The sequence below is a fragment of the Leopardus geoffroyi genome, chromosome B1 (assembly GCF_018350155.1).
Source record: "Leopardus geoffroyi isolate Oge1 chromosome B1, O.geoffroyi_Oge1_pat1.0, whole genome shotgun sequence".
NCBI classification, from domain to species: domain Eukaryota; kingdom Metazoa; phylum Chordata; class Mammalia; order Carnivora; family Felidae; genus Leopardus; species Leopardus geoffroyi.
Window position 1 is genome coordinate 165,356,412 of NC_059327.1, and position 24,191 is coordinate 165,380,602.

A 24,191-nucleotide genomic window follows, 5' to 3' on the forward strand; every position below is an offset into this window, starting at 1 on the left:
CACAAATCTAGCAGCTTAAAACAACGCACACCGAACTCTTTTCATGCCTAGCACAGCCATGGCTCATGGTCCCAAGAAGCATTGAAAGCGTGTAGCAGCTCCAAAGCTTTGGATGCTGGATAAACTGACCGGTATGTTTGCCCCTCGCCCATCTACTGGTCCCCATAAACTGAGAGAATGTCTCCCTCTTATTATTTTCCTAAGGAACAGACTTAAGTATGCCCTAGCAGGACATGAAGTAAAGAAGATCTGTACGTAATGTTTTATGAAGATTGATGGCAAGGTCTGAACTGATATAACCTCCCCTGCTGTTTTTATGGATGTCATCAGCATTGACAAGGCTGGGGAGAATTTCTGTCTAAATTCTCCTTGGTTTTAAAGAGCTTCAGACCAATGTGACCAAAAAATACCCTGACATTTCCCATTATTTCTCTTCTGATGTGAGACAAGGGTGCCACCAAGAGTCGCTTTGCTGTTCATTGGATTATACCTGAGGAAGCCACATGTAGGTTATGCAAAGTGAGAAGCATGTTTTGTGCGGACAAAAGGAATCCCTCATCCGATGACCCATGATGCTTGCATCATCTGCTATCCTAATCCCCTCCTCAAGGTGAATGACCATTCAGAAACTGGAGACTGGAAAGGTGACTGCTTTCATCAAGTTTGACACTGGTAATCTATGTATGGTGACCAGAGGGTGCTAACCTGGGAGGAGTTGGTGTGATCACCAACAGAGAGAAACATCCTGATTTGCCAATGGCAACAGCTTTGCCACACGGCTGTGTTCAACATTTTTGTTATTAGCAAAGGCAATAAACCATGGATTTCTCTTCCCTGTGGAAAGTACATCCACCTCACCATTGTTGAAGAGAGAGACAAGAGACTGGCAGCCAAACAGAGCACTGGATAAAATTGTCTCTAGGTGGTGTAATTAGAAATCTTTATACTTTATGGCACAAAAATAGACACTCCGATCAATGGAACAGAATAGAGAACCCAGAAATGGACCCACAAACATATGGCCAACTAATGTTTGACAGCAGGAAAGAATATCCAATGGAATAAACACAGTCTCTTCAGCAAGTGGTGCTGGGAAAACTGGACAGCGACATGCAGAAGAATGAATCCGGACCACTTTCTTACACCATACACAATAACAAACTCAAAATGGTTGAAAGACTTCAATGTAAGACAGGAAGCCATCAAAATCCTCGAGGATACAGCAGGCACAAACCTCTTTGATCTTGGCCGCAGCAACTTATTACTCAACACGTCTCTGGAGGCAAGGGAAACAAAAGCAAAAAATGAACTATTAGGACCTCATCATAATACAAAGCTTCTGCACGGCAAAGGAAACAATCAGTAAAACTAAAAGGCAACCGACAGAATGGGAGAAGATATTTGCAAATGACATATCAGATGAAGGGTTAGTATCCAAAATCTATAAAGAACTTATCAAATTCAACACCCAAAAACAAATAATCCAGTGAAGAAATGGACAAAAGACATGAATAGACACTTCTCCAGAGAAGACATCCAGATGGCCAACCAACAAATGAAAAAGTGCTCAACATCACTCATCATCAGGGAAATACAAATCAAAACCACAATGAGATACCACCTTACACCTGTCAGAATGGCTCACATTAACAACTCAGGCAACAACAGATGTTGGCGAGGATGCAGTGAAAGAGGATCTCTTTTGCACTGCTGGTGGGAATGCAAGCCGGTGCAACCACTCTGGAAAACAGTATGGATGTTCCTCAAAAAATTAAAAATAGAACTACCCTATGACCCAGCAATTGCACTACTAGGCATTTATCCAAGGGATACAGGTGTGCTGTTTTGAAGGACACATGCACCCCCATGTTTATAGCAGCACTATCAACAATAACCAAAGAATGGAAAGAGCCCAAATGTCCATTGATAGATGAATGGATAAAGAAGATGTGGTATGTATATATATATATATATACATATATATGTATATATATATATATATACACACATATATACGTGTATATATACATGTGTATATATATACGTGTATATATATACAAATATATATATACACGTGTATATATATACGCATATACATACACGTGTATATATATGCATATATATACACGTGTATATATACACATATATGTATATGTGTATATATACACATATGTGTATATATACACATATGTGTATATGTGTATATGTGTATGTGTGTATATATATATATATACACACAATGGAGTTTTACTCAGCAATCAAAAAGAATGAAATCTTGCCATTTGTGACTATGTGGATGGAACTGGAGGGTATTATGCTAAGTGAAATTAGTCAGAGAAAGACAAATATCATAGGACTTCAACCATATGAAGACTCTAAGACAGAACTGATGAACATAAGGGAAGGGAAGGGAAGCAAAAATAATATAAAAACAAGGAAGGGGACAAACATAAGAGACTCTTAAATATGGAGAACAAACAGAGGGTTACTGAAGCGGTTGTGAGAGGGGGGATGGGCTAAATGGGTAAGGGGCATTAAGGAATCTACTCCTGAAATCATTGTTGCACTATATGCTAACTAATTGGGATATAAATTTAAAAAATAAAATAAAATCTACTGGAAAAAAGAAATCTTTATACTTTATTAATAATACAGCAGAAAGAAAGAAAGAAGAAAGAAAGAAAGAAAGAAAGAAAGAAAGAAAGAAAGAAAACATTACACATCTATTATCTCACGGTTTCTGGTGTCTGTAACCTGGGAATGACTTAGCTGGATCCTCTGCTTTAGGGTCTGTCATATGGGTACAATCAAGGTATTGGCCAGGGCTGGGGTCTTATTTGAATCATACAATTGGAAGAATTTCAGTTCCTCAAGAGTTATTGGACTGATGACCTATTTCTAGCTGGCTGTTGACCAGAGGTCACTCTTAAATTTTTTTTTAATGTTTATTTATTTTTGAGAGAGAGACAGAGCATGGGTGGGGGAGGAGCAGAGAGAGAGGGAGACAGAATCAGAAGCAGGCTCCAGGTCCTGAACTGTCAGCACAGGGTCCAACGTGGGGCTCGAACCCACGAACCATGAGATCACAACCTGAGCTGAAGTCGGATGTTCAACCGGCTGAGCCACCCAGGCACCTCCAGAGGTCACTGTTAAGTTCTTATCATATGAGCCCCCCAATATGGCAACTTGCTTCACCAAATCCAATAAGGAAGAGTGTGCTAGCAATAGAGAAGTCATAATCTTATATACCGTAATGATGGAATGACATCCCATTACCTTGTATTGGTTGCAAAAAGAGTCTCAAGGAGAGGGAGGGGCTTACACAGGCATGAATAACAGGAGGTGAGGATCATTAGGGACCATCTTAGAGTCTGCCTGTCACAGAGACTCTTTTTTTTTTTTTTTTAAATGGTAAAAGAGTTTTAAATCCTAAGCTCTTCTAATATATTGAAAGGTTGGTTTCTTTGCCAAAAATAAAAAGTGGCAACAAAATGCAATGTGAGATCCCGAATGGAGGTCTTGGGAAGATTTGAATAGAGTTCTTCGTTAAAGGTATTGTACCAATATTAATTTTCTGCTTCTGATGATTATACTGTAGTTATATAAGATGTTTGCCTTGGGGGAGCCTGGATGAAGGATATATGGAAACTTTTTGTAATATTCCTATAACTTCTCTGTAAGTCAAAAAGTAGGTCAAAGTAAAAAAATTGAAAAAATAAATGATTTGTCAAATTTAAAACCCATAGCTATATAAGCTTACTTTGTGACCTTGTTCAGGAACTTTAAAATTTATCTCTTTATCAGAACTTTTTTTTTTTTTTTTTTGCAAATAACATGTATAGATTTGGGGAGACATGAGATGTTGGTTAAAGGGCACAGTAAAAAAAAATTAAAAAAACTGTAAATAAAGCTAACAATTTTGGTAGATAAATTCACTAAAAATTATATTGGTAAAATCTCCCATTTTTTAGGTAAATTATTTTAGAATGTCCCTGCTCGTGAAAATAAAAGCTTCACTATCATTATATAGTGGAATTATTTATGTATTTCTTTATATGTCTTTGTTTCAACAAATAGTTACAGAGGTGATGCAACAGGTTTTCTGCTTGAACTTTAGTTGAAATGTGTTAGGGACTTGGGCACAACACCAAATGTGCTTCCCACATCAATTTAAAATAATCGCCCGTGCTAAAATAGTATTCTCATAGCCAAATCTGACTCTTTGCCTGTGCGGTGCACTGTTTTCAGATGTCAGTCTGCTTACTGCTTGGGTATAGACACTCCTAATCCAAAATAGTGTGGCCTGTCTCACCACACTGTTCCATGTGATGAAAAGCCAAATACTTCAAGCCCTCGTAGGCAGTTGGATTTCGTGCAAAGCAAGAACAAGTGGCTCCTCGTTTTGCTCCCTGTTTAAAAGGGCTGCTTGTTATAAATACTCGTCACCATTTCACATGTCCTGCTCTAACAGGTCTCTGTCAGTTACCCCTCTTAAGAGAGCTATTTGGAAACACTCTAGACATTTTTCTTAAGTCCTATTTTTAGAATGGAAGGCCTAATGGTATTTTAATGTCTCCATATATTCCCAGAACAAATCTTAAGGAAAAAAAAAATGTCTGTTACCTTTCGAAGTTTAGCAAAGCTGGTAGGTTTAGCACTGCTCCTCTGAGAAGTATTGTGTTAAAGAATGAATTTTGATTTATCGAATGTTAGTAGGAAAAGGACCATGAGAAACCAGCCCTTCCAAACCCCTCACTTTTCGAATGAGGAAAGTGTGACTCTTCATGTGAGTGAATTGTTGGCCCAGGATCAGACAGTGAGGAGTGGCTGTGTGGAAGTTTTAGAGTGGTAGACGTATGCTTTCCTACAGAAAATGATCTTGATCAGAGTCCATAACGGTCTTATCTGAGGTAAGACTCAGCTTTAGAACATGAAAACAATCTGCTAGGTGCTTGCATGAAATTTTAATGCTCTTCTACAAGATTCTGAGAATAGATGTTGAGTCATCCAAAAATACGTGGGCTCAAAAGTGAAGAAAAGTCCATGAACCTCTCGAGAGAATTGGGCCCTGCGTGTTCGACAGCTTTGCATGGATCTCCCCCACCCCACTCTATTGGATGAATGTTTCCCTGGTAAATGACACCTGGCATTCCATCAACTAGCGATTCCTTTGCTCCAACCATCTTCTAATGATGTAAAAACCTTGGGAAGGTTAAGTGTCCCTCGGTTATTATGAATTACTCTGTGCTATTTTCATCTCTTTTCTTCTTTGGCAGCCTAATTGGGATCTGATCATTTGAGGAATGTAGTTTTGATTGTAGGAAGGGAAGGAAATGTTTAAGAGTGAGTAATGGTCGGGGGGGGGGGGGGGCCGTTATCTAAGTGGGACGCTGGAGGGAGGGTGGCCAGGATCATGTCAGAAACTGGGAAGGTCAGGAACTAGAAGGCAAAGAAAGAATGCTGAAGACAAGCCTGGCTTGCTTGTACCATGACTGTGGGCTGTCTCACACCTGGAAAAGAAAGAGAAATCACTTTACACTTCCTTTGTGTTCCTTAGCCCCTTGGGCAAATACCGATTCATTGCAGGTTAACTAGGAGTTTGTGGAGTGAAGGGAGAGCCCAACCCCGTGTATACGGCTGGTCCACTCAGAAAGTGTATACAAGCATACCTTGTTTATTTATTTATTTATTTTTTAATTTTTTTTTTCAACATTTATTTATTTTTGGGACAGAGAGAGAAAGAGCATGAACGGGGGAGGGGCAGAGAGAGAGGGAGACACAGAATCGGAAACAGGCTCCAGGCTCTGAGCCATCAGCCCAGAGCCTGACGCGGGACTCGAACTCCCGGACCGCGAGATCGTGACCTGGCTGAAGTCGGACGCTTAACCGACTGCGCCACCCAGGCGCCCCAAGCATACCTTGTTTAATTGCACTTTCCATTATTGTGCTTCACAGATGTTTCATGTTTTGCAAATTGGAGATTTGTGGCAACTCTGTGTTGAGCAATCTATCAGCGCCATTTTTCCAACAGCATTTGCTCACTTCATGTCTCTATGTCACATTGGGTAATTCTTGAAGTATTTCACATCTTTTTATTGTTACTATATTTGTTATGATGATCTGTGATCAGTGATCTTTGATGTACTATTGTATTTGTTTTCGAGGGTCATGAGCCACACCCATATAAGAGAACGAACTTAGTAAGTGTTGTGTGGGTTCTGACTGCTCCACAAGCTGGCCATTCCCCTGTCTCTCTCCCTCTCCTCAGTTCTCCCTTTTCCATGAGATGCAACAATATTAAAATCAGGCCCATGAATAACCCTACAATGACCTGTAAGTGTTCAAGTGAAAGGAAGAGCCACGTGTCTCACGTGAAATCAAAAGCTAGAAATGATTAAGCTCAGTGAGGAAGGTGTAGCAAAAGCTAAGAGAGGCCGAAAGCTAGGCCTCTTGTGCGAAACACCCAAATTGTGAATGCAAAGGAGAATTGCTAAGGAAATTAAAAGTGCTACTCCAGTGAACACATGAATGATAAGAAAGCTAAACAGCCTTGTTGCTGATAGGGAGAAAGTTTGAGAGGTCTGGATAGAAGATCAAACCAGCCACAACATTCCCTTGAGCCAAAGCCTCATCCAGAGCAAGGCCCTAACTCTCTTCAATTCTGTGAAGGCTGAGAGAAGTGGAAAAGCTGCAAAAGAAAAGGGCGAGGCTAGCAGAAGTTGGTTCATGAGGTTTAAGAAAAGAAGCCATCTCTAGAACATAAAGGTGCAAGGGGAGGCAGCAAGTGCTGAGGTAGAAACTGCAGCAAGTTACCCAGAGATCTAGGTTAGGTACTTAATGAAGGTGGCTGCACTAAACAACAGATTTTCAGCATAAATAAAACAGCCTTCTATTGGAAGAAAATGCCACCTAGGACTTTCATAGTTAGCGAGGAGAAGTCAAGGCCTGGCTTCAAAACTTCAAAGGACAGGCTGACTCTATTAGGGGCTAAGGCAGTGGTTGACTTGAAATGGAAGCCAGTGTTTATACACTCTTCCAAAATCTCTAGAGCTCTTATGAATTATGCCAAATCTACTCTACTGTGCTCTATAGATGGAACACAAAGCCTGGATAATAGCACATCTGTTTACAACCATGATTTACTGAATATTTTAAACTAGATCTACTGCTCAGAAAAAAAAAAATCTTTCAAAATATTGCTGCTCATTGACAATGCACCTGGTCACCCAAGAGCTCTGATGGAGGTGAACAATGAGGTTAATGTTGTTTCCATGCCTGTTAACACAGCATCCATTCTGTAGCCCATGGGTCAAGGAGTAATTTTAATCTTCAAGTCTTTACTATTTAAGAAGTGTGTTTTGTAAGGCTCTAGCTGCCATAGATAGTGATTCTTTTGATGGATCCAGGAAGAGTAAATCAAAACCTTCTGGATCGGATTAACCATTCAAATGCCTTAAAGACATTTATGATTTCATGGGAAGTGGCCAAAATATTAACATTAAGAGGAGCTTGGAAGAAGTTGATTCCGAGCCTCATGGATAATTGGGAGGGGTTCAGGACTTCAGTGGAGGAAGTCACTGCAAATGTGGTGGAAGTAGTAAGAGAACTAGAACGACAGGTGGGGCCTGACGATGTGACCAAATTGCTGCAATCTCAGGACAAAACATGAACAGATGACAGGCTGCTTCTTACGGATGAGCAAAGAAAGTAGTATCTGGAGTTGGCATCTACTCCTGGGAAGATGCTGCGAAAATTATTGAAATGGCAACAAGAATTTAGAATACTACATAAGCTTAGTTTATAAAGCAGCAGCAAGGTTTGAGAAGATTGATTCCAATTTTGAAAGTTCTACTGTGGGTAAGATGCTATCACACAGCATCATGTGCTACAGAGAAATTGTTCATGAAAGGAAGAATCCATGGATGAGGCAAACTTCATTGTTGTCTTATTTTAAGAAATTGCTACAGCCACCCCGACCTTCAGCAACCACCACCTGCACCCCAGCAGCAGGACCCTGCACCCCAGGGTCCTGATGAGTCAGCAGCAAGACCCTGCACCCCAGCAGAAAGATTATAACTCGCTGAAAGCTCAGATGATGAGTAGCATTTTTTAGCAATAAAGTATTTTTTTAATTAAGGTATGGACACCACTTTTTTAGACATGATGCTATTGCACACTGAATAGACTATAGTGTAGTGTTAACATAACTTTTATAAATGCAATGGGAAACCAAAAAATGCATTTGATTTGCTTTGTTGTGACTTCACTTTATTGTGGTGGTCTGGAGCCTGTATCAGGTTTTGAACTAACCTTGAGTGGTGCTTTTGGAACATGCGTTCTTGAAGTATAGACTCACATAAATAGAGTTTGACTGAGCGTGTCCTGGGATCAATCTGCCTGGGTCTGAATCTTGGCTCTGACACTACCTCAGTGATCTTGGGCAAGTCTCTTCTTATTTTTCCTGTGCTTCAACTTTTTTATTTGTATATTTGGGGCCATAATGAGAAATGAATGAGTTAATGCACATGAAGCACTTAGAACGGAACCTAGCAAAGTGTCGCAAAGGAATCGTGTAAGAATTCTGTGTTTTCCAGATTTCCTCAACCATGTCCTTCGGTTTTATTTGAGAAAATACAGTCTCTAACTTCTCTGGAATATGATTTTAAAATGCTATTTAAGTGATGCTTTCTCAAGTCCTATAAACATCTAATGTATTTCACGATGGCAGTCAAGTGTCTTCTTTATACCAAGAAACTTGCCTGAACCGATTCATAATTTTATGTCCCAAACCTAATCTTTCAAATGCAAAACCTCTCTTTCTGCATCTTCATTAATAAATTTAGTTACATTTTAATGTAGGTAGATAATTATATGGAGATCAGGCTTCTAAAAGATACTCAGTTTTTTTTTTTTAATTTTTTTTTTAACGTTTATTTATTTATTTATTTATTTTATTTATTTATTTTTTTTTTTCAACGTTTATTTATTTTTAGGACAGAGAGAGACAGAGCATGAACCGGGGAGGGGCAGAGAGAGAGGGAGACACAGAGTCGGAAACAGGCTCCAGGCTCTGAGCCATCAGCCCAGAGCGCGACGCGGGGCTCGAACTCATGGACCGCGAGATCGTGACCTGGCTGAAGTCGGACGCTTAACCGACTGCGCCACCCAGGCGCCCCAACGTTTATTTATTTTTAGGACAGAGAGAGACAGAGCATGAACCGGGGAGGGGCAGAGAGAGAGGGAGACACAGAGTCGGAAACAGGCTCCAGGCTCTGAGCCATCAGCCCAGAGCCCGACGCGGGGCTCGAACTCATGGACCGCGAGATTGTGACCTGGCTGAAGTCGGACGCTTAACCGACTGCGCCACCCAGGCGCCCCAACGTTTATTTATTTTTGAGACAGAGAGAGACAGAGCATGAACGGGGGAGGGGCAGAGAGAGAGGGAGACACAGAGTCGGAAGCAGGCTCCAGGCTCTGAGCCATCAGCCCAGAGCCCGACGCGGGGCTTGAACTCACGGACCGTGAGATAGCGACCTGAGCTGAAGTCGGAGGCTTAACCGACTGAGCCACCCAGGCACCCCTAAAAGATACTCAGTTTTAAGACAAATTCCTGAGAGGAAGGCCAAAAGCATTTGCATCTGAGTGTAATTGTCGAGGAGCCCGTTTCCATACTTTTATTGTTCTTTTTAAAGTTTATTTATTTGGGGAGAGACAGAGAGAGTTTGAGCAAGGAAGGGTCAGAGAGTGAGGGAGAATCCCAAGTAGGCTCCGTGCTGTTAGCACAGAATCCAAAATGGGTCTTGAACTCACGAACCAACCGTGATATCATGACCTGAGCCAAAAATCAAGTCGGACACTCAACTGACTGAGCCACCCAGGCGCCCCCATATTTTTATATATAATAAGATCTCTCTCCCGAGATTCTTTTATAGATTCTATCAGACTCTATCACTCTATCAGTGGCTGGTACCTCCCATTATGTTTCTGCAATCCATAGAAGTATCAATGGGGAATTTTAATGTTCTTGTTTCATCAAAGGGTTTTTAAAGCTGAATTATTCCATCCTTATGTGAGAATAGACAATATGGAAGAGTAGATAGAGCATGAACTGAAATTTCAAACACCTGGATTCTTTTCCCGCTTCTGCCATTCAGAAGATTGTGCTCTTGAGCGTGTCCCAGAATCTTCTTAGGCCTATCTCCAATAAGGGTTTGAACCAGATATTGTTTAAGGTTGTCACAGTGTGTGCTTTGCCTTGACTGACGTGTATATTTTTTTCCCCAGTTTCCTTAAAACCACTTGAAATGGCTTAGCCCGATCACCAGCCAGGGTGAGAGATAGATACATTTTATTGCTGCAAAGTAGGAAACTCCACCTGTGTCTGGAAGGGAACAAGTCCCTGGCCTTCGTGTTGTAGCATTCTGATCCAGAAGTGTTCGATTGCCTGGCGGTTGAGTAGAGACAGGCTCCCAGAGCATCATTACCCTTACCAACAGCAGACAGTTGTTTGCATTTTTCTGTTTTGCCAAAGATAAAAGAGAAATCTGAGAAGATAAAAAACTTTATAAACCGAAGATAAATAGTTTCTTACTGTAGATAAATAACTGAGTTTGCACTTGTCTCTGCTTTTTTTCTGGGGAGGCTGTGAAGGTTAAGGCACAGCTTTCTGTCTGCCTCTCAAAGATACTTTTAATTTCTCAAAGGGAAGATGAACAAATGAGATTAACCTATTTTGTGACCTACTTCTGCTTTTCCAATTTGGGGACCTTCATTTCTATGTTAATTTACTCCATTTGAGATTAACTAGAGCTCCTTTTTTTTTTTTTTTGACAGTTTTACTTCAGCACACGAAATTGAGGGAAAAAAATCATTTGGGATAAATACTTCTACAAGAGATAGTGAGCTGATATGTTATGGAACTAGCTTCTTGTCCCTAGAATCATGATAATAGGGTGGCTGAAATCCTTGTTTTAGGACTTAATGTGGAAATTTAAATTGTTGACTACACTAAATATAGATTAAGATGATATCTCAGCACTGGCGCTGAGCTTTTCTTTAATTTCATTGTTATTTCAGGAAGTAGTCTATAAAAACATTAATTTTCATCTTTTCTTTCCTTCTAGTCATGGACTCCTGCCCTGTAGGTCCTTCTGTGAGGCTGCAAAAGAGGGCTGTGAATCAGTCCTAGGGATGGTGAATGCCTCCTGGCCGGATTTCCTCACATGCTCCCAGTTTAGAATCCAAAACGAAAGCAGCAATGTCAGCAGGATTTGCTTCTCACCACAACAGGAAAAAGGAAAGCAATGTAGGTGTCTGTGTTTCATTTCATTAAAAAAAATTTTATTGAAAAATACTATTCATACAAGCACGTATACAAATAATATATACTTCAATATATTTTATGAAAGTGATCAGATCCTTATAAGCAGCACCCAGATTAAGAAATAGATCACACCAAACTTATACATAAATGTTCATAAGTGGCATTGTTTATGGTAACCAAAAAGTGGAAACAACCCAAATGTTCTTCAACTAATGTGTGGATTTAAAAAAAAAATAGTATATTCATACAGTGGAGTAGTAATTGACAGTAAAAATGCACGAAGTACTGATACATGCTACAACACGGATTAACCTTGAAAATATTAGGTAAGTGGAAGAAGCAAATCACAAAAGGTCCAGCATCCCAGAAAAATCTCTCAAGCCCCCTTTCAGTCGTCTGAAAGAAACCCAAAAGAAACCTCTCTTCTAAGAGAAGCAATCTAAGGTGACTTCTGCCATCTTAGATAGGCTTGCCTACTTTTGAGATTCATGTCATTGGAATTGAGCAGGATGGACTCCTTTTGTATCTAGCTTCATTTGCTCAACATTATGTTTGAGAGATTCGTTATGTTTTCACCTTTGTGGTTCCTTCATTCTCATTGTTGTATAGTATTCTAATATATGGTTATATCCCAATATATTTTTTCTATTCAGTTGTTGATAAATGTTTGAGTTGTTTCTAACTATTATGAATAGTGACGCCATGACTATTCTTGTACATGTCTTTGAACATGCTCATATGTTTATTCAGCAGAGTTTTTTAAAGTGGTTGTACCCATTCATCCTCCTACCAGCTATGTTTGAAAGTTGCAGTTGCCCCAAATCCTCCCCAGCACTTGTTGCTGTCTTTTTCATTTTAGCAATTCTCATGGTGCTGTGATCTTTTGTGGTTTTAAGTTGCATTTTCCTGATGAGTTAGATTGATTTTTCTGAAACTTTTAGTTATGTGAATATTCCTTTTTGTGAAGTGTCTGTCCAAGTATTTTGTCCAATCTTTGATTGGGAAGTCTCCCTTTTTGTTCTTGATTTGCATTTCGTTATGCATTCTGGATATGTCAACTCTTGGGAATATGTATTGTGACTATCTCCCACTTGGTTGGCTTGCTTTTCTTATTAGTGTCTATTGTGGAATAGAAGGTTGTAATTTTAATGGGTCCATATTATCAACCCTTTATTTTGTGATTCATTTTTGATATCTTATATAAGACATCTTTGCCTCCATCAAAACATAGAAGCTTTCCCCCACCCCACCCCATGTTTTCTTCTTGGAGCTTTATTGTTTCAGCATTAACATATATACCTACCATATTCTGGAACTAATTTTTGTGTATGGTGTGAGCTATGGATTAATTTTTTTTTCCTGCACATATATTTAATTGACCCCACTGCCCTTTATTTATTTGGAGTACTGTCTTTCCCCTCTGCACTGTAATGTCACCTTTGTTATCAGTCAAGTGATTGATTATGTGTACATATATATCTAGACCCTCCGTTTGACATAGAATTAAGCCAATACCACTCTGTCTGGACTACTGTAATTTTATAAGTCTTTAAATTTAATAGTGTAAGTCTTTCAGCCTTTTTCTTCTTAAAGATTGTTTGCCTGCTCTTGGCCCTTCCATTTTATGTAAATTTTCAAATCACCTTGCAGTTGCCACAAATGCCTTTTGTTTTCTTTTGTTTTGTTTTGAATTGGGATTGTATTAAATCCATAAGTCAAACTGGGGAGAATTGCTTTACAACACTGAGGCCTCCAAACCATCAAAATGATATACTATGGTAATCTTTAATTAAGTATTTTAATGACTTATTCCTTAAATTTTCTCAAAAATGTTTGGTAATTTCAACCAGAAAGATATTACACATCTTCCCTTAGATTTATTCATGGGTATTTGATATTTTTGATGTCATTGTAAATAGAAACTCAAAAAAATTTTTTTTCTGTTTGTGTACAAATAAATCACATATTGGTTTTTAGAACTCTCATTTGGATTTTCTAAGTACACATTATATCACCTACAAATGGCAGTTTATTTTCTCCTTTCTAATCATTATGCTTTCTGTTATTCCTCTGTCAGAGAAAGGTTTCAATATTTCACCTTTAATTATAATGTTTGCAGAAAGACTTTATGGATATCTGTGTCAGATTAAGGAAGTCCTTTCTATTTCTGGTTTGCTAAGGTTTTTTTTTTTTTTTTTTTTAAATCATGAATAGTTGGGGCGCCTGGGTAGCTCAGTCGGTTAAGCATCCAACTTCGGCCCAGGTCATGATCTCACAGTTCGTGGGTTCAAGCCCCGCATCGGGCTCTGTGCTGACAGCTTAGAGCCTGGAGCCTGCTTCGGATTCTGTGTCTCCCTCGCTCTCTGCCCCTCCCCAGCTCATGCTCGCACTCTGTCTCTGTCAAAAATAAATAAACTTAAAAAAAAAATCATGAGTAGTTTTTGAATTTTATCAAATGCATTTTCTACACTTGTGAGATGATACGATTTTCTCTATATTATGTTAAAAACATAATATTTAGTGATATATAATGCATATGCCATAACATTCACTCTCTAACATGTATAATTAACTGTTTTTTTGTATATTTGGAGAGTTGTGCAACCATCACAGCCATCTAATTCCAAAATATTTTTATCACCCAAAAAAGAAACCCCATACCCATTATCAGTAGTGCCATTTTCTCCTCTCCTACTCCCTGGAAACCACTAATCTACTTTCTGATTCTATGGATTTGCCTATTTTGGCCATTTCGCATAAATGGAATCAGACGATATGGGACCTCTGGTGATTTGCTGCCTTCATTTAGCAGTTTTCAAGGTTTATCCATGTTGCGGTATGTATCAGTACTTCATGCATTTTTATTGTCAATTACTATTACTTTGTATGAACATACTATTTAAACATTTTTTTTTAGCTTTTATTTATTTTTGAGAGACAGAGAGAGACAGAGGGCAAGTGGGGGAAGGGCAGAGAGGGGGAGACACAGAACCCGAAGCAGGTTCCAGGCTCTGAACTGTCAGCACAGAGCCTGACGCAGGGCTTGAACCCACAATCTGTGAGATCATGACCTGAACCAAAGTCCGGCGCTTAACCGTCTGAGCCACCCAGGCACCCGATTGTACTATTTTTTTTTAACCCATACATTAATTGAGGAACATTAGGTTGTTTCTACTTTTTGTTTATTATGAATGATGATGTTACAGTGGACTTTCATGTGCAAGTTTTATGTGAGTATATGTTTTCAATTCCCTTGGGTATGTATCTTGGAGTAGAATTTCTGTGACTAGTAATAACTGTTTAACATTTTGAGGAAATGCCAGTCTCACCAGCAGTGTAGAAGGGTTCCAGTTTCTCTGCATCCTCACCAACACTTTTTATCCTTTTTGATTGTAACCATCCTGGTGGGTAGGAACTGATATCTCATTGTGGTTTTGTTTTACATGTTGCTAATGACTAATTATGGAGTTAATTCAACATTTCATGAGCTTGTTAGCCATTTGTATGTCTTTTTAGAAATATATTTTCAAATATGAGGTCCATTTTAAAATTAGGTAATTTGTCTTTAAATTGTTGAATTAGGGGTGCCTGGGTGGCTCAGTCGGTTGAGCGCCCAACTTCGGCTCAGGTCATGATCTCCCGGTTTGTGAGTTCGAGCCCCCGTGTCAGGCTCTGTGCTGACAGCTCGGAGCCTGGAGCCTGCTTCGGATTCTGTGTCTCCCTCTCTCTGCCCCTTCCCCACTCATGCTCTGTCTCTCTGTCTCTCAAAAATGAATAAACGTTAAAAAAATAATACAAAAATAAAACAAATTGTTGAGTTGTAAGAATTCTTCATCCACTCTGGATACAAGCCCATTATCAGATATACTATTTGCAAATATTTTCATATGTTCTGTGGAGTGTCTTTTCAAATGATTTTCCTTTTTCTTCTTTTTTTCTCCAAGTGATTTTCAAATGACTTCTTTTTTTTTAATGTTTATTTATTTATTTATTTATTTATTTATTAAAAAAAAATTTTTAACGTTTATTTATTTTTGAGACAGAGAGAGACAGAGCATGAACAGGGGAGGGGCAGAGAGAGAGGGAGACACAGAATCGGAAGCAGGCTCGAGGCTCTGGGCCATCAGCCCAGAGCCCGACGCGGGGCTCGAACTCACAGACTGCAAGATTGTGACCTGAGCTGAAGTCGGACGCTTAACCGACTGAGCCACCCAGGCGCCCCTTGTTTATTTATTTATTTTGAGAAAGAGCTAGAGAGAGCACAAGCATGAGAGGGGCAGAAAGGGAGAGGGAGAGAGAGAATCCTAAGCAGGCTCCACGCTGTCAACATGGAGCCTGATGCAGGGCTGGATTTCACAACCATGAGATCATGACCTGAGTCAAAGTCAGGAGTTGGATGCTTAACTGAGCCACCCAGGCACCCCTCAAGTGACTTTTCTTGACTGTGTCCTTTGAAGCACATAAGTTTTTTTTTTTTTTAACTTTGAAGGAAGTTCAGCTTATCTTTTGTCACTTCTGCTTTTAATGTCATGTCTAGAAAGTTGTAGTCTAACCCAAGGTTGCTAATATTTACTCCTGTTTCCTTCTAAGAGTTTTAAGATTTTAGCTCTCATATGTAGGTCATCAATTCATTTTGAATTAATTTTCGTATATGGTATGAGGTAGGGGTCTAACCTCATCCAGTTATCTCAGGACCAACTATTGAAGAGACAATTCTTTCCCCATTGAATGGACTTGGTATCCTTGTCAAAAATCCATTGACCATAGATGTATGGGTTTATGTATGAAATCTCAATTCTGTTCCATTTATTGATATGTCTATTCTTACATGAGTATCCACTGTATTGATTATTATAGCTTTGCAGTAAGATTATTATTGGAAGCAAAGAAGGATATTTAAAAATGATACAAGAATCAATGCATCAAGAAGCCATAACCTAATGTCAGAGCTCAGAAATATATGAAGCAAAACCTTATAGAATTAAAGGGAAAAATAGATAACAGTTACTACTCCCCTTTCAATAGTGGATAGAAAAACTAGGTGGAAGATCTATAAGGAAGAAGAATTGAAAAACAATATAAGCCAACTTGATTTACTAGCCATCTGTAGAACATTACATCTAACAACAGCAAAATATATGTAAGCATGTATGCATCTCAAATTTTTCTTTTTTTTAAAAATTTTTATTTATTAATTTTTGAGAGAAAGACTGAGCATGAGTGGGAGAGGGTCAGAGAGAGAGAGAGAGAGAGAGAGAGAGAGAATCCCAGGCAGGCTCTTCATTATCAGTGCAGAGCCCAATGCAGGACTCAAACTTATGAACTGTGAGATCATGACCTGAGCCAAATCAAGAGTCAGAGGCTTAACTGACTGAGCAATCTAGTCTCCCCTCAAATTTTTAATTTTTTAACTTTCAACCTATTTGTGTCTCTGAATATGAGTTGAACATATAGTTGAATAGTGTTTTTTATGCACTAGGCAAATCCTTACCTTTTGACTATAGGGTTCAATTCATTTACATTTAATGTAATTACTGATAAGAGAGGATCTATATCTTCTGTTGTGCCATTTGTTTTCTTTTTTTTCTTTTTTCTTTTCTTTTTTTTTTTTTTTTTTTTTAGAGAGAGAGAGAGAGAGTGAGCTGGAGAGAAGGGTAGAGAGAAAGAATCTTAAGCAGGTTTCATGTCCAGTGCAGAGCCCAACATGGGGCTCGATCCCACAACCCTGTTTGTTAAGCATCTCTGGTGAAATTTTCATTTTATTGTTGTACTTTTCAACCACTGAATTTCTATTTGGTTCATTTTTTTTTTTAATTTTTTTTTTCCAACGTTTATTTATTTTTGGGACAGAGAGAGACAGAGCATGAACGGGGGAGGGGCAGAGAGAGAGGGAGACACAGAATCGGAAACAGGCTCCAGGCTCTGAGCCATCAGCCCAGAGCCCGACGCGGGGCTCGAACTCACGGACCGCGAGATCGTGACCTGGCTGAAGTTGGACGCTTAACCGACTGCGCCACCCAGGCGCCCCTGGTTCATTTTTTTTTAAGAAAGAACTAATTTATATCTCTTTGTTAATGCTCTATTTGTTGAAACATTGTTATTATACTTTAGTTCTTTTGAAATGGGTTTCTCTAATTCTTTGAATATATTTAACATAGCTGATATAAATTATTTGTCTAGTAAGTCCAATATCTGAGCCTCCTTGGTGACAGTTTCTATTGACTGTTTTTTTTCCTTACATATCAGTCACACTTTCCTCTCTCTTTGTTTGTCATATTTTGTTGCTGTTGTTGAAAATTGGATATTTTAAATAATATAATGTACAACTCTTCAAATCAAAATTTCCCTCTCCCCAGGATTTGTTGTTGTTACTAGTTGGTGTTATAACTAGTTACTTGTTTAGTGATTTCCCTAAACTAACTTTGTATTGTAACATTTGTATTCTTTGTCATGTCTGGCCATTGAAAGTTTTACCCAGATAGCAGCTCAGTGGTGAGCTGTTGATTGGAGAGATATTTTTTTAAATGCCTTGAACCAATAAGTCTGTCACCCTTTTCCAATGGGTTCTGTGTGTATATTGTGGTAGGACTTAAACACTCTGGCAATACAACTCTGCCTTAGCCTTCAATTCCTGCTTATGTAGAGCCTCAATATCAGCTAGAGGTAAGACATCAGAGGGATATTCCCAGCTGTTCTTATTCCAAGTGTCAGCATTTATTTTCTTTCTTTCTTTCTTTCTAAACTCCCTAATTCAGGCTTTACATTGCCAAAAAGATCTGCTTTCATTAGCTGCTTATCCTTCAGTAGAGCTTGAACATTCTGACTATTAATTCTTGGGCTTGGTCCTCAGTTTTCTAGACTCTCCAGCTACGGTGTTGTAAGAGCCTCTTTCTAAGCTACTGCAGAGGCTTTTTGGCTTTCACACATGAGTTACAATTATCTGTAGCTTTGAGTTATTGTTTTCTAGGTCATTGATGCTTAGCAGTAAGGCATCCAGTTCACTGTCCTTATAGTTACTTTTTTTTTTCACTTCTCAAACCCCATTCAGTACATTCCTTTGCATAGGTACATTATTCCAATTCACCTCTGATGAGGGTTTTAACAATTGGACTCCCTGATTGTGTCGGGGAATGTCTGCCCTAACTACCAGGAATGACAACACTTTCACAGCAGTGAGTAATCCAGATCAATAACCCTATGTTACAGCATGCTCTCTTGGATCACTCCTGAGACTGTCACAAACAAGTCGAGTTTTTCAGAAGCAGTCATTGAGATGGAGTTTGTTGTACAGGATATTCATTAGGCATCAGCACTTGTGTAAAGGAGGGAGAGTAAACAGGATTGAGCAGAAGAAGAAATTGAAATTTGATCCAGGCCCATCAAAGTCTCTTGCTAAATCCATGCGAAGCTCTGGAGTATATATGATCTGAGAAAGGTGTTCCATATTAGGCCCAAATAGCTGGTTCTTTACATCCCCATCTCAGTCATTGATGTGGTCCTTTCTGGGTAGGGTGTACCTTTGGGTGAGGCAGCTCTCTGTGGTTGGAGCAAAATCTGAAGGAGATAAAGACTGTTGGCTGACAGTTGGGGCAACAAGACCTTTCTTGAGGGCTAGACACATAGTGGAACAGATCACCTGGATCCAACAGAGACTGACTGACTTTGCTGTTTTAATAAGGCTCCATCTACCTACCTCTGGTTTGTCCTAAGTCTGAGGGTGCACTTCGCCTGTGGTCCCAAATGAGAAACTGGGTTTTTACTGTGTTCTATTCTTCCTTGGGCAATCCCAAATTATATTTTTCCCTTCTCAGAACAATAAGATTGCTGGAATTTCCATTTTATGTTGCAGAGGTCTTTAGCCTCTTGCTCTTTGTGGAAAATGAAAGGGGAAGATCTTTCCAAGTGATAGGCCTACTTGTCTCTGTCTCCTTTCTCACCACATACATGGCCCCTTAATACCTCATCCCTTTGGCAGTATCCAAACTCTAACTTTTGTCTCTCTATACCTGTGGGAATGCCAAGATCTCTACTGGTTTCTCTGCCTCTTTGCAGAGGTGCTATGTCCAGATTCTCAGTTTATAGCACCATGCCAATAACTGGAAAGTTCCATAAGGGGAAAATATATCCACAGAATGCACACTCTTTGTTCTACAGTTATTTTCTCTCCAGGATCTTGGCCACTCATGTCTTAACAGTCTCGAGAGCTATAAGATGCCTTGATACAGATGTTTCTTCTGTTTTATCTGGCTTTTCTAGCTTTACTTGATGAGGGCATAGACCTGCTGGAAGTTACTACACTGAAGCCAGGAGTAGAAGTTTGTTTTATTTTATTTTTTTTTTTGACACAATGTTTAGTAGAGGTCTGATGTTAAGCTGGGTTTCCATCCAAAAGATGGTATATAGCAATAAACCATAAGAAGGATAAGTGAGTGTATCTGAAAGAGAAGTCCCTCACATCTTATCTTGTTTAGCTACATTTGCCCCTGTTTTGATAAGAACACTTTATTAGTTGTCTTTATTAGAAGTCATTTGGAAAATGTAGCCCATTGGTACAGGATTTAAGAATCCAAAGAGAAAATTTATGAATCAAAACATCATCAGTGTTCCTTAACGCTGATGGTTAAAGCGTTTCTTGAAAATCAAAGTAAGATTATCAATATTATTTAATAGCTCAGACTGAAATGCCACTGAATATCGATAGGTTCTCCAGATATCAGAAAATATAAATTTTCTAATCTCAAAAAGTACCATAGAAGTTTGATGAAGCATTTATATCCAAAAACATATGTTTAAAGAGACAGAAATTTCCTACGAGGATCTGAGATCCTCTGCTTGTCATAGTCTTTTTAGAATTCTTGTTGTAATATTTTCTCTGCGTAGAATTAATTCTCTGAAAATAAACCTGATAAAAAAGTGTTTGCTGCAATATTTTCCTAGAATTTAAAATAATTGTTCTGTCTTGTGCTTAATGGATAAATAGGATGTAGCAATTCTAGATATGTTCATGATACATGTCCTAGGGAGAGAGCTACTGCTAGCTATGATCTTTGTGTGTGCCTAAGAACATAATTTCTAGCATACACACACATGGTTACTAAATATGTGTTCACGTACTAAGAATATGAATACAACTAGAAAAGTCTTTGTTATATAATATAGTCTTGATCATATAAGGGTTTATGCTATAGGGCCACTTATATATACAACTAATGGAGTCCTTTTCTCATTTTTTCATTTATTTGACAAATACCAGTTGAGTACCTGCTCTGTTTTGAGCATCATCCAGGGAATCTGAAAAAATAAAAGTAATCACAATAATCATAATATTAGTTTATACCCATTTAGTGCAGGAGTTCTCAATCAAGAGTCACTTTGTAGCCCCATTGAGGAACATTTGGCAATTTCTGTAGACATTTTGGTTGTTACAGCTCTACATACAGAAGGGAGTTGGTACCAGCATCTAGTGAGTAGCGACCAGGTATGCTGCGTAACCTCCTACAATGCACAAACAGCTCATCGCAACAAAAGAACTACGTGGCCCAAAATACCAAAAGGGCTGCTTTTGAGAAGCCTTGGTTTAATGTTTTATGTTTTGCAAAGTATTTAAGAATATCAATGATAATAATTTCCATGCTTCCTACTTTTAAGGAGTATTAAGCCTAATCTGGTCCACCCTTATGTGAGTACCAATGTAAGAAGAGTATGAGTGACTACATTTATACATGCTGTCACACAGAAACTACAAAGGGACGCAGGTTAAATGTCAGTGGAGTAGAGGGGAACCAACTGCATAAAGGAATTCTGAGTATCCGAAAAAGAGAAGGATCCCACCTGCAAAGATGAAGAGAAAAGCTATTCTGTAGGCATTCAGCCCTGTGGACTTGTGTTGGGTATCAGGCTCCTATTCAACCCATGAAATGAAGGGTCATTAAAAGTTAATTACCATTTTAGTCTTCTCTTTCCCACTTGTGAACAATTTGCCCCAAGAAAATAGTAATTTCCTCCCCTTATGTTATGGACCCCGTTCTCCTTTCCAGAATGCCTTCATAGCTGTTAGCTCACTTGCTTCCAGAGTAGATCTCTGAGGTATTATCATCTTCATTTAATTAATTAGGAAACAAAGGGTCAGGGATATCGTTTCAAGGTTATTTTAAATCTAGCCCCCCCCCCGCCCCCGGCCCTATCATCTTCCCAGTAGTCCACCATCATGGGACTATCCCGAGATTCAATTATTAATCCTTGAGCACTACCCTCTGTTACAGCCCCCTACTCACAGGAGCTTTCTGAATGTCTTTTCAGACTGAATTGAACCTAAACCCATGACTTGTAACAGCTGCTTTTCCCAAGGCACAGCTCTGTGAATTTCATTCTTATTTTAGCATCCTTCAGTCAACACTGAAGATATTTTGTTGTCATATAGAAGGATACACGATTGTCTCGTCCTTTCTGTCTTTTAGCGATGCTATATCCTGTGAAGTACGTCATGTGCTAAATGACAACGCCGTGGGAAGTGTTCTTCAGAGGTTTCAAAATAAACACTTGTGTGCGTTTAGGTAGTTGAGTTGTGAGAACTCAGGGGCTAAAGGTCAAGGCTCATCAATCATTCTGAGCTTTCTGACTAATCCTTTACTCTACCTTCTCTGTGATCACATATGAAAAGGCTTTTTTAAATGGTATTTCTGTAGGTCTAGAGAAATCTCCCCGGCCATGAAAGAACTTCAGCTATTTATTTTTTTCCTTGTCCTTTTCCTTTTCCTCCTCTCTTATTTGCCTTTTTTTAGCTCTGGTCCCTGAGAGCAAACATTTCAGCCCAGGAGCAGCAAAAGAGTAGTTTTGGGATCTTGGTAAAACTCACACTCTGGATTTCTCCTGTTGACATGTGGATTCATCTGGGATAAATAATGCAATACTGTTTCTCTGAGGTACTTAGTGTCAGTGTTTTGCCAGAGACACTGGCAAAAGTTTGATTATAGGTAGCGTCATGAAGTTACTAAGAGCTAGCCAGGAACTTTTCGTTACAATGAATAGTCAAATAAAATGGGGTTTTCTTAGAACTTCAAATTTTCCTACATTTACAGTTTTAAATTATTCAAATTTAAACTAAGGAAACATTTTCTTTCTTTCATATGTAGACGTGAAAGGCACCAAACTTAGGTCTGAAGAATGGTATTCAAGCCCTGACTATTCTACTTACGAATTGTGTGGGCTTGAGAAAGTTTCTTAAACTCTTCTATCCCCTCTTTTCTCACCATTGATTTTTAAGTTTATTTACTTATTTTGAGAGAGAGAAAGAGCATAGGAAGAGCAGAGAGAGAGAGAGAGAGAGGGAGAGAGAGAGAGAGAGAGAGAGAGAGAGAGAATCCCAAGCAGGCTCTGCACTGTCAGCACAGAGCCCGACATGGGGCTTGAACTCACAAATGGTGAGATCATGACCTGAGCTGAAACCAGGAGTTGGATGCTCAACTGACTGAGCCACCCAGGTGCCCCTCCTCCCTTTTTAATAGGAATACTTATTATTATACATCTGGGTGGTATAACTGTTTTATGGGCAAAAGGAGAGAATGTATCTGAAAGAATTCTGCCAACCATAACACCCTATGCAAATATGAATGCTTCAATTAAACAGATATTTAGAAGTATATTCTGTATGCCAGGCAGTTTACCAGGAACTGGAAAAGGAAAGATTACCTGCACACTTTTAAAAAGCTTATAGACCAGTGGAGAAATAGAATCTAAGCACAGAAGCAGAGCCTGAGACAAGAGTTGGAGCATAAATGGTGTATTTGAGAGAAGCATGGGACAGTGAGGGAGGGTAGATGTGATTTAGGGAAGGGAAGATGGCCAACAAAAGTAAATTATTAAACCAGCTACCATAGTGGGCAACTGGAGAGCTTAATCTCTTGGGAAAATCTGGGCAATAGTGTACAACATACGGCTCAGAATTATCCCACTAGAGGAGTGAGGTGGCTGGAGTGTGCACTTACTTGCTTTAGCTTTGGAAACTGATAGTATCTACTATAAGTATTATGTCTTGTAATGGCAGAGACAAGGGATAGTGGGGGAGGATGTATACAATTTGCCTGTGCCCTGCAAAAAGCCTGGGAAGGCTTTGGTCCCATTGACTTCTCCATTTGTAGCACTCTCTTTGCCTTTGGTTTCTAGACCAATGCTCTGTTTGATCTGCTTCCCAGCACACAGGCCACTCTCTGAACTCTTTCCTTTCCTCTACAGACTCCTTACGTTTTGGCATTTAACGGATTCTACTCTCAACCTTCTTTCCTTAACATTCTGTATGTTTCCTCTAGGAAATCTCTTGCTTGTGGCCATGTAAGTACTGATGACTCTTAAATCTATATTTCACCCCAAATTTTATTCTACGTCCCCAAGCTTCATACTCATATTCCAATGTCCTCGCTTCCATTTATCAGACAAAGCTACTTTTCTCCATGTCTCCAGGGATTTTCATCCATGTTGCTAAATCCCATGGAAAGTTCCCAGTTCTCCTCTGACTTGACCTCCTGCAGCATTTGCCACATTTAATTACTCCCTCCTCCCTGATAATCTCTCTTCCCTTGGATTCCAGGGAGAAGCCACTCATTTTCAGCCTCCTCTGATGTGTCTCCTCATTTCTATCACCTCTAAACATTGGAGTGCCCTACAGCTTAGTCTTTGGATCTTTCCTGTTTTAGTGATCTGATTCAGGCTGTGGCTTCATGCACAAACTACCAATGTGAGTCTCAAGCTTGAATCTTCTCTGAACTTTGGGACTGCATGCATATTTAGGACTCTCTCTCATTCTCTCTCTCTCTCTCTCTCTCTCTCTCTCTCTCTCTCTCGTACACACACACACACACTGCCTTCTATTTAT

At 39.2% G+C, this 24,191-nt stretch overlaps 1 protein-coding gene and 2 pseudogenes across 8 annotated transcripts in view; all 3 read left to right on the forward strand.

The window, feature by feature from the left end:
* CORIN (corin, serine peptidase) overlaps nt 1–24,191 on the forward strand; it is a 260,225-nt gene that overhangs the window by 91,571 nt on the left and 144,463 nt on the right. For all 8 annotated transcript variants that reach the window (XM_045474167.1, XM_045474169.1, XM_045474161.1 and 5 more), the window contains exon 5: nt 11,124–11,305. In XM_045474167.1, coding sequence (XP_045330123.1) covers nt 11,124–11,305 — 182 coding nt within the window. The remainder of the gene's footprint in view (nt 1–11,123; nt 11,306–24,191) is intronic.
* LOC123596030 lies at nt 59–1,015 on the forward strand (annotated as a pseudogene).
* LOC123596028 lies at nt 5,948–8,779 on the forward strand (annotated as a pseudogene).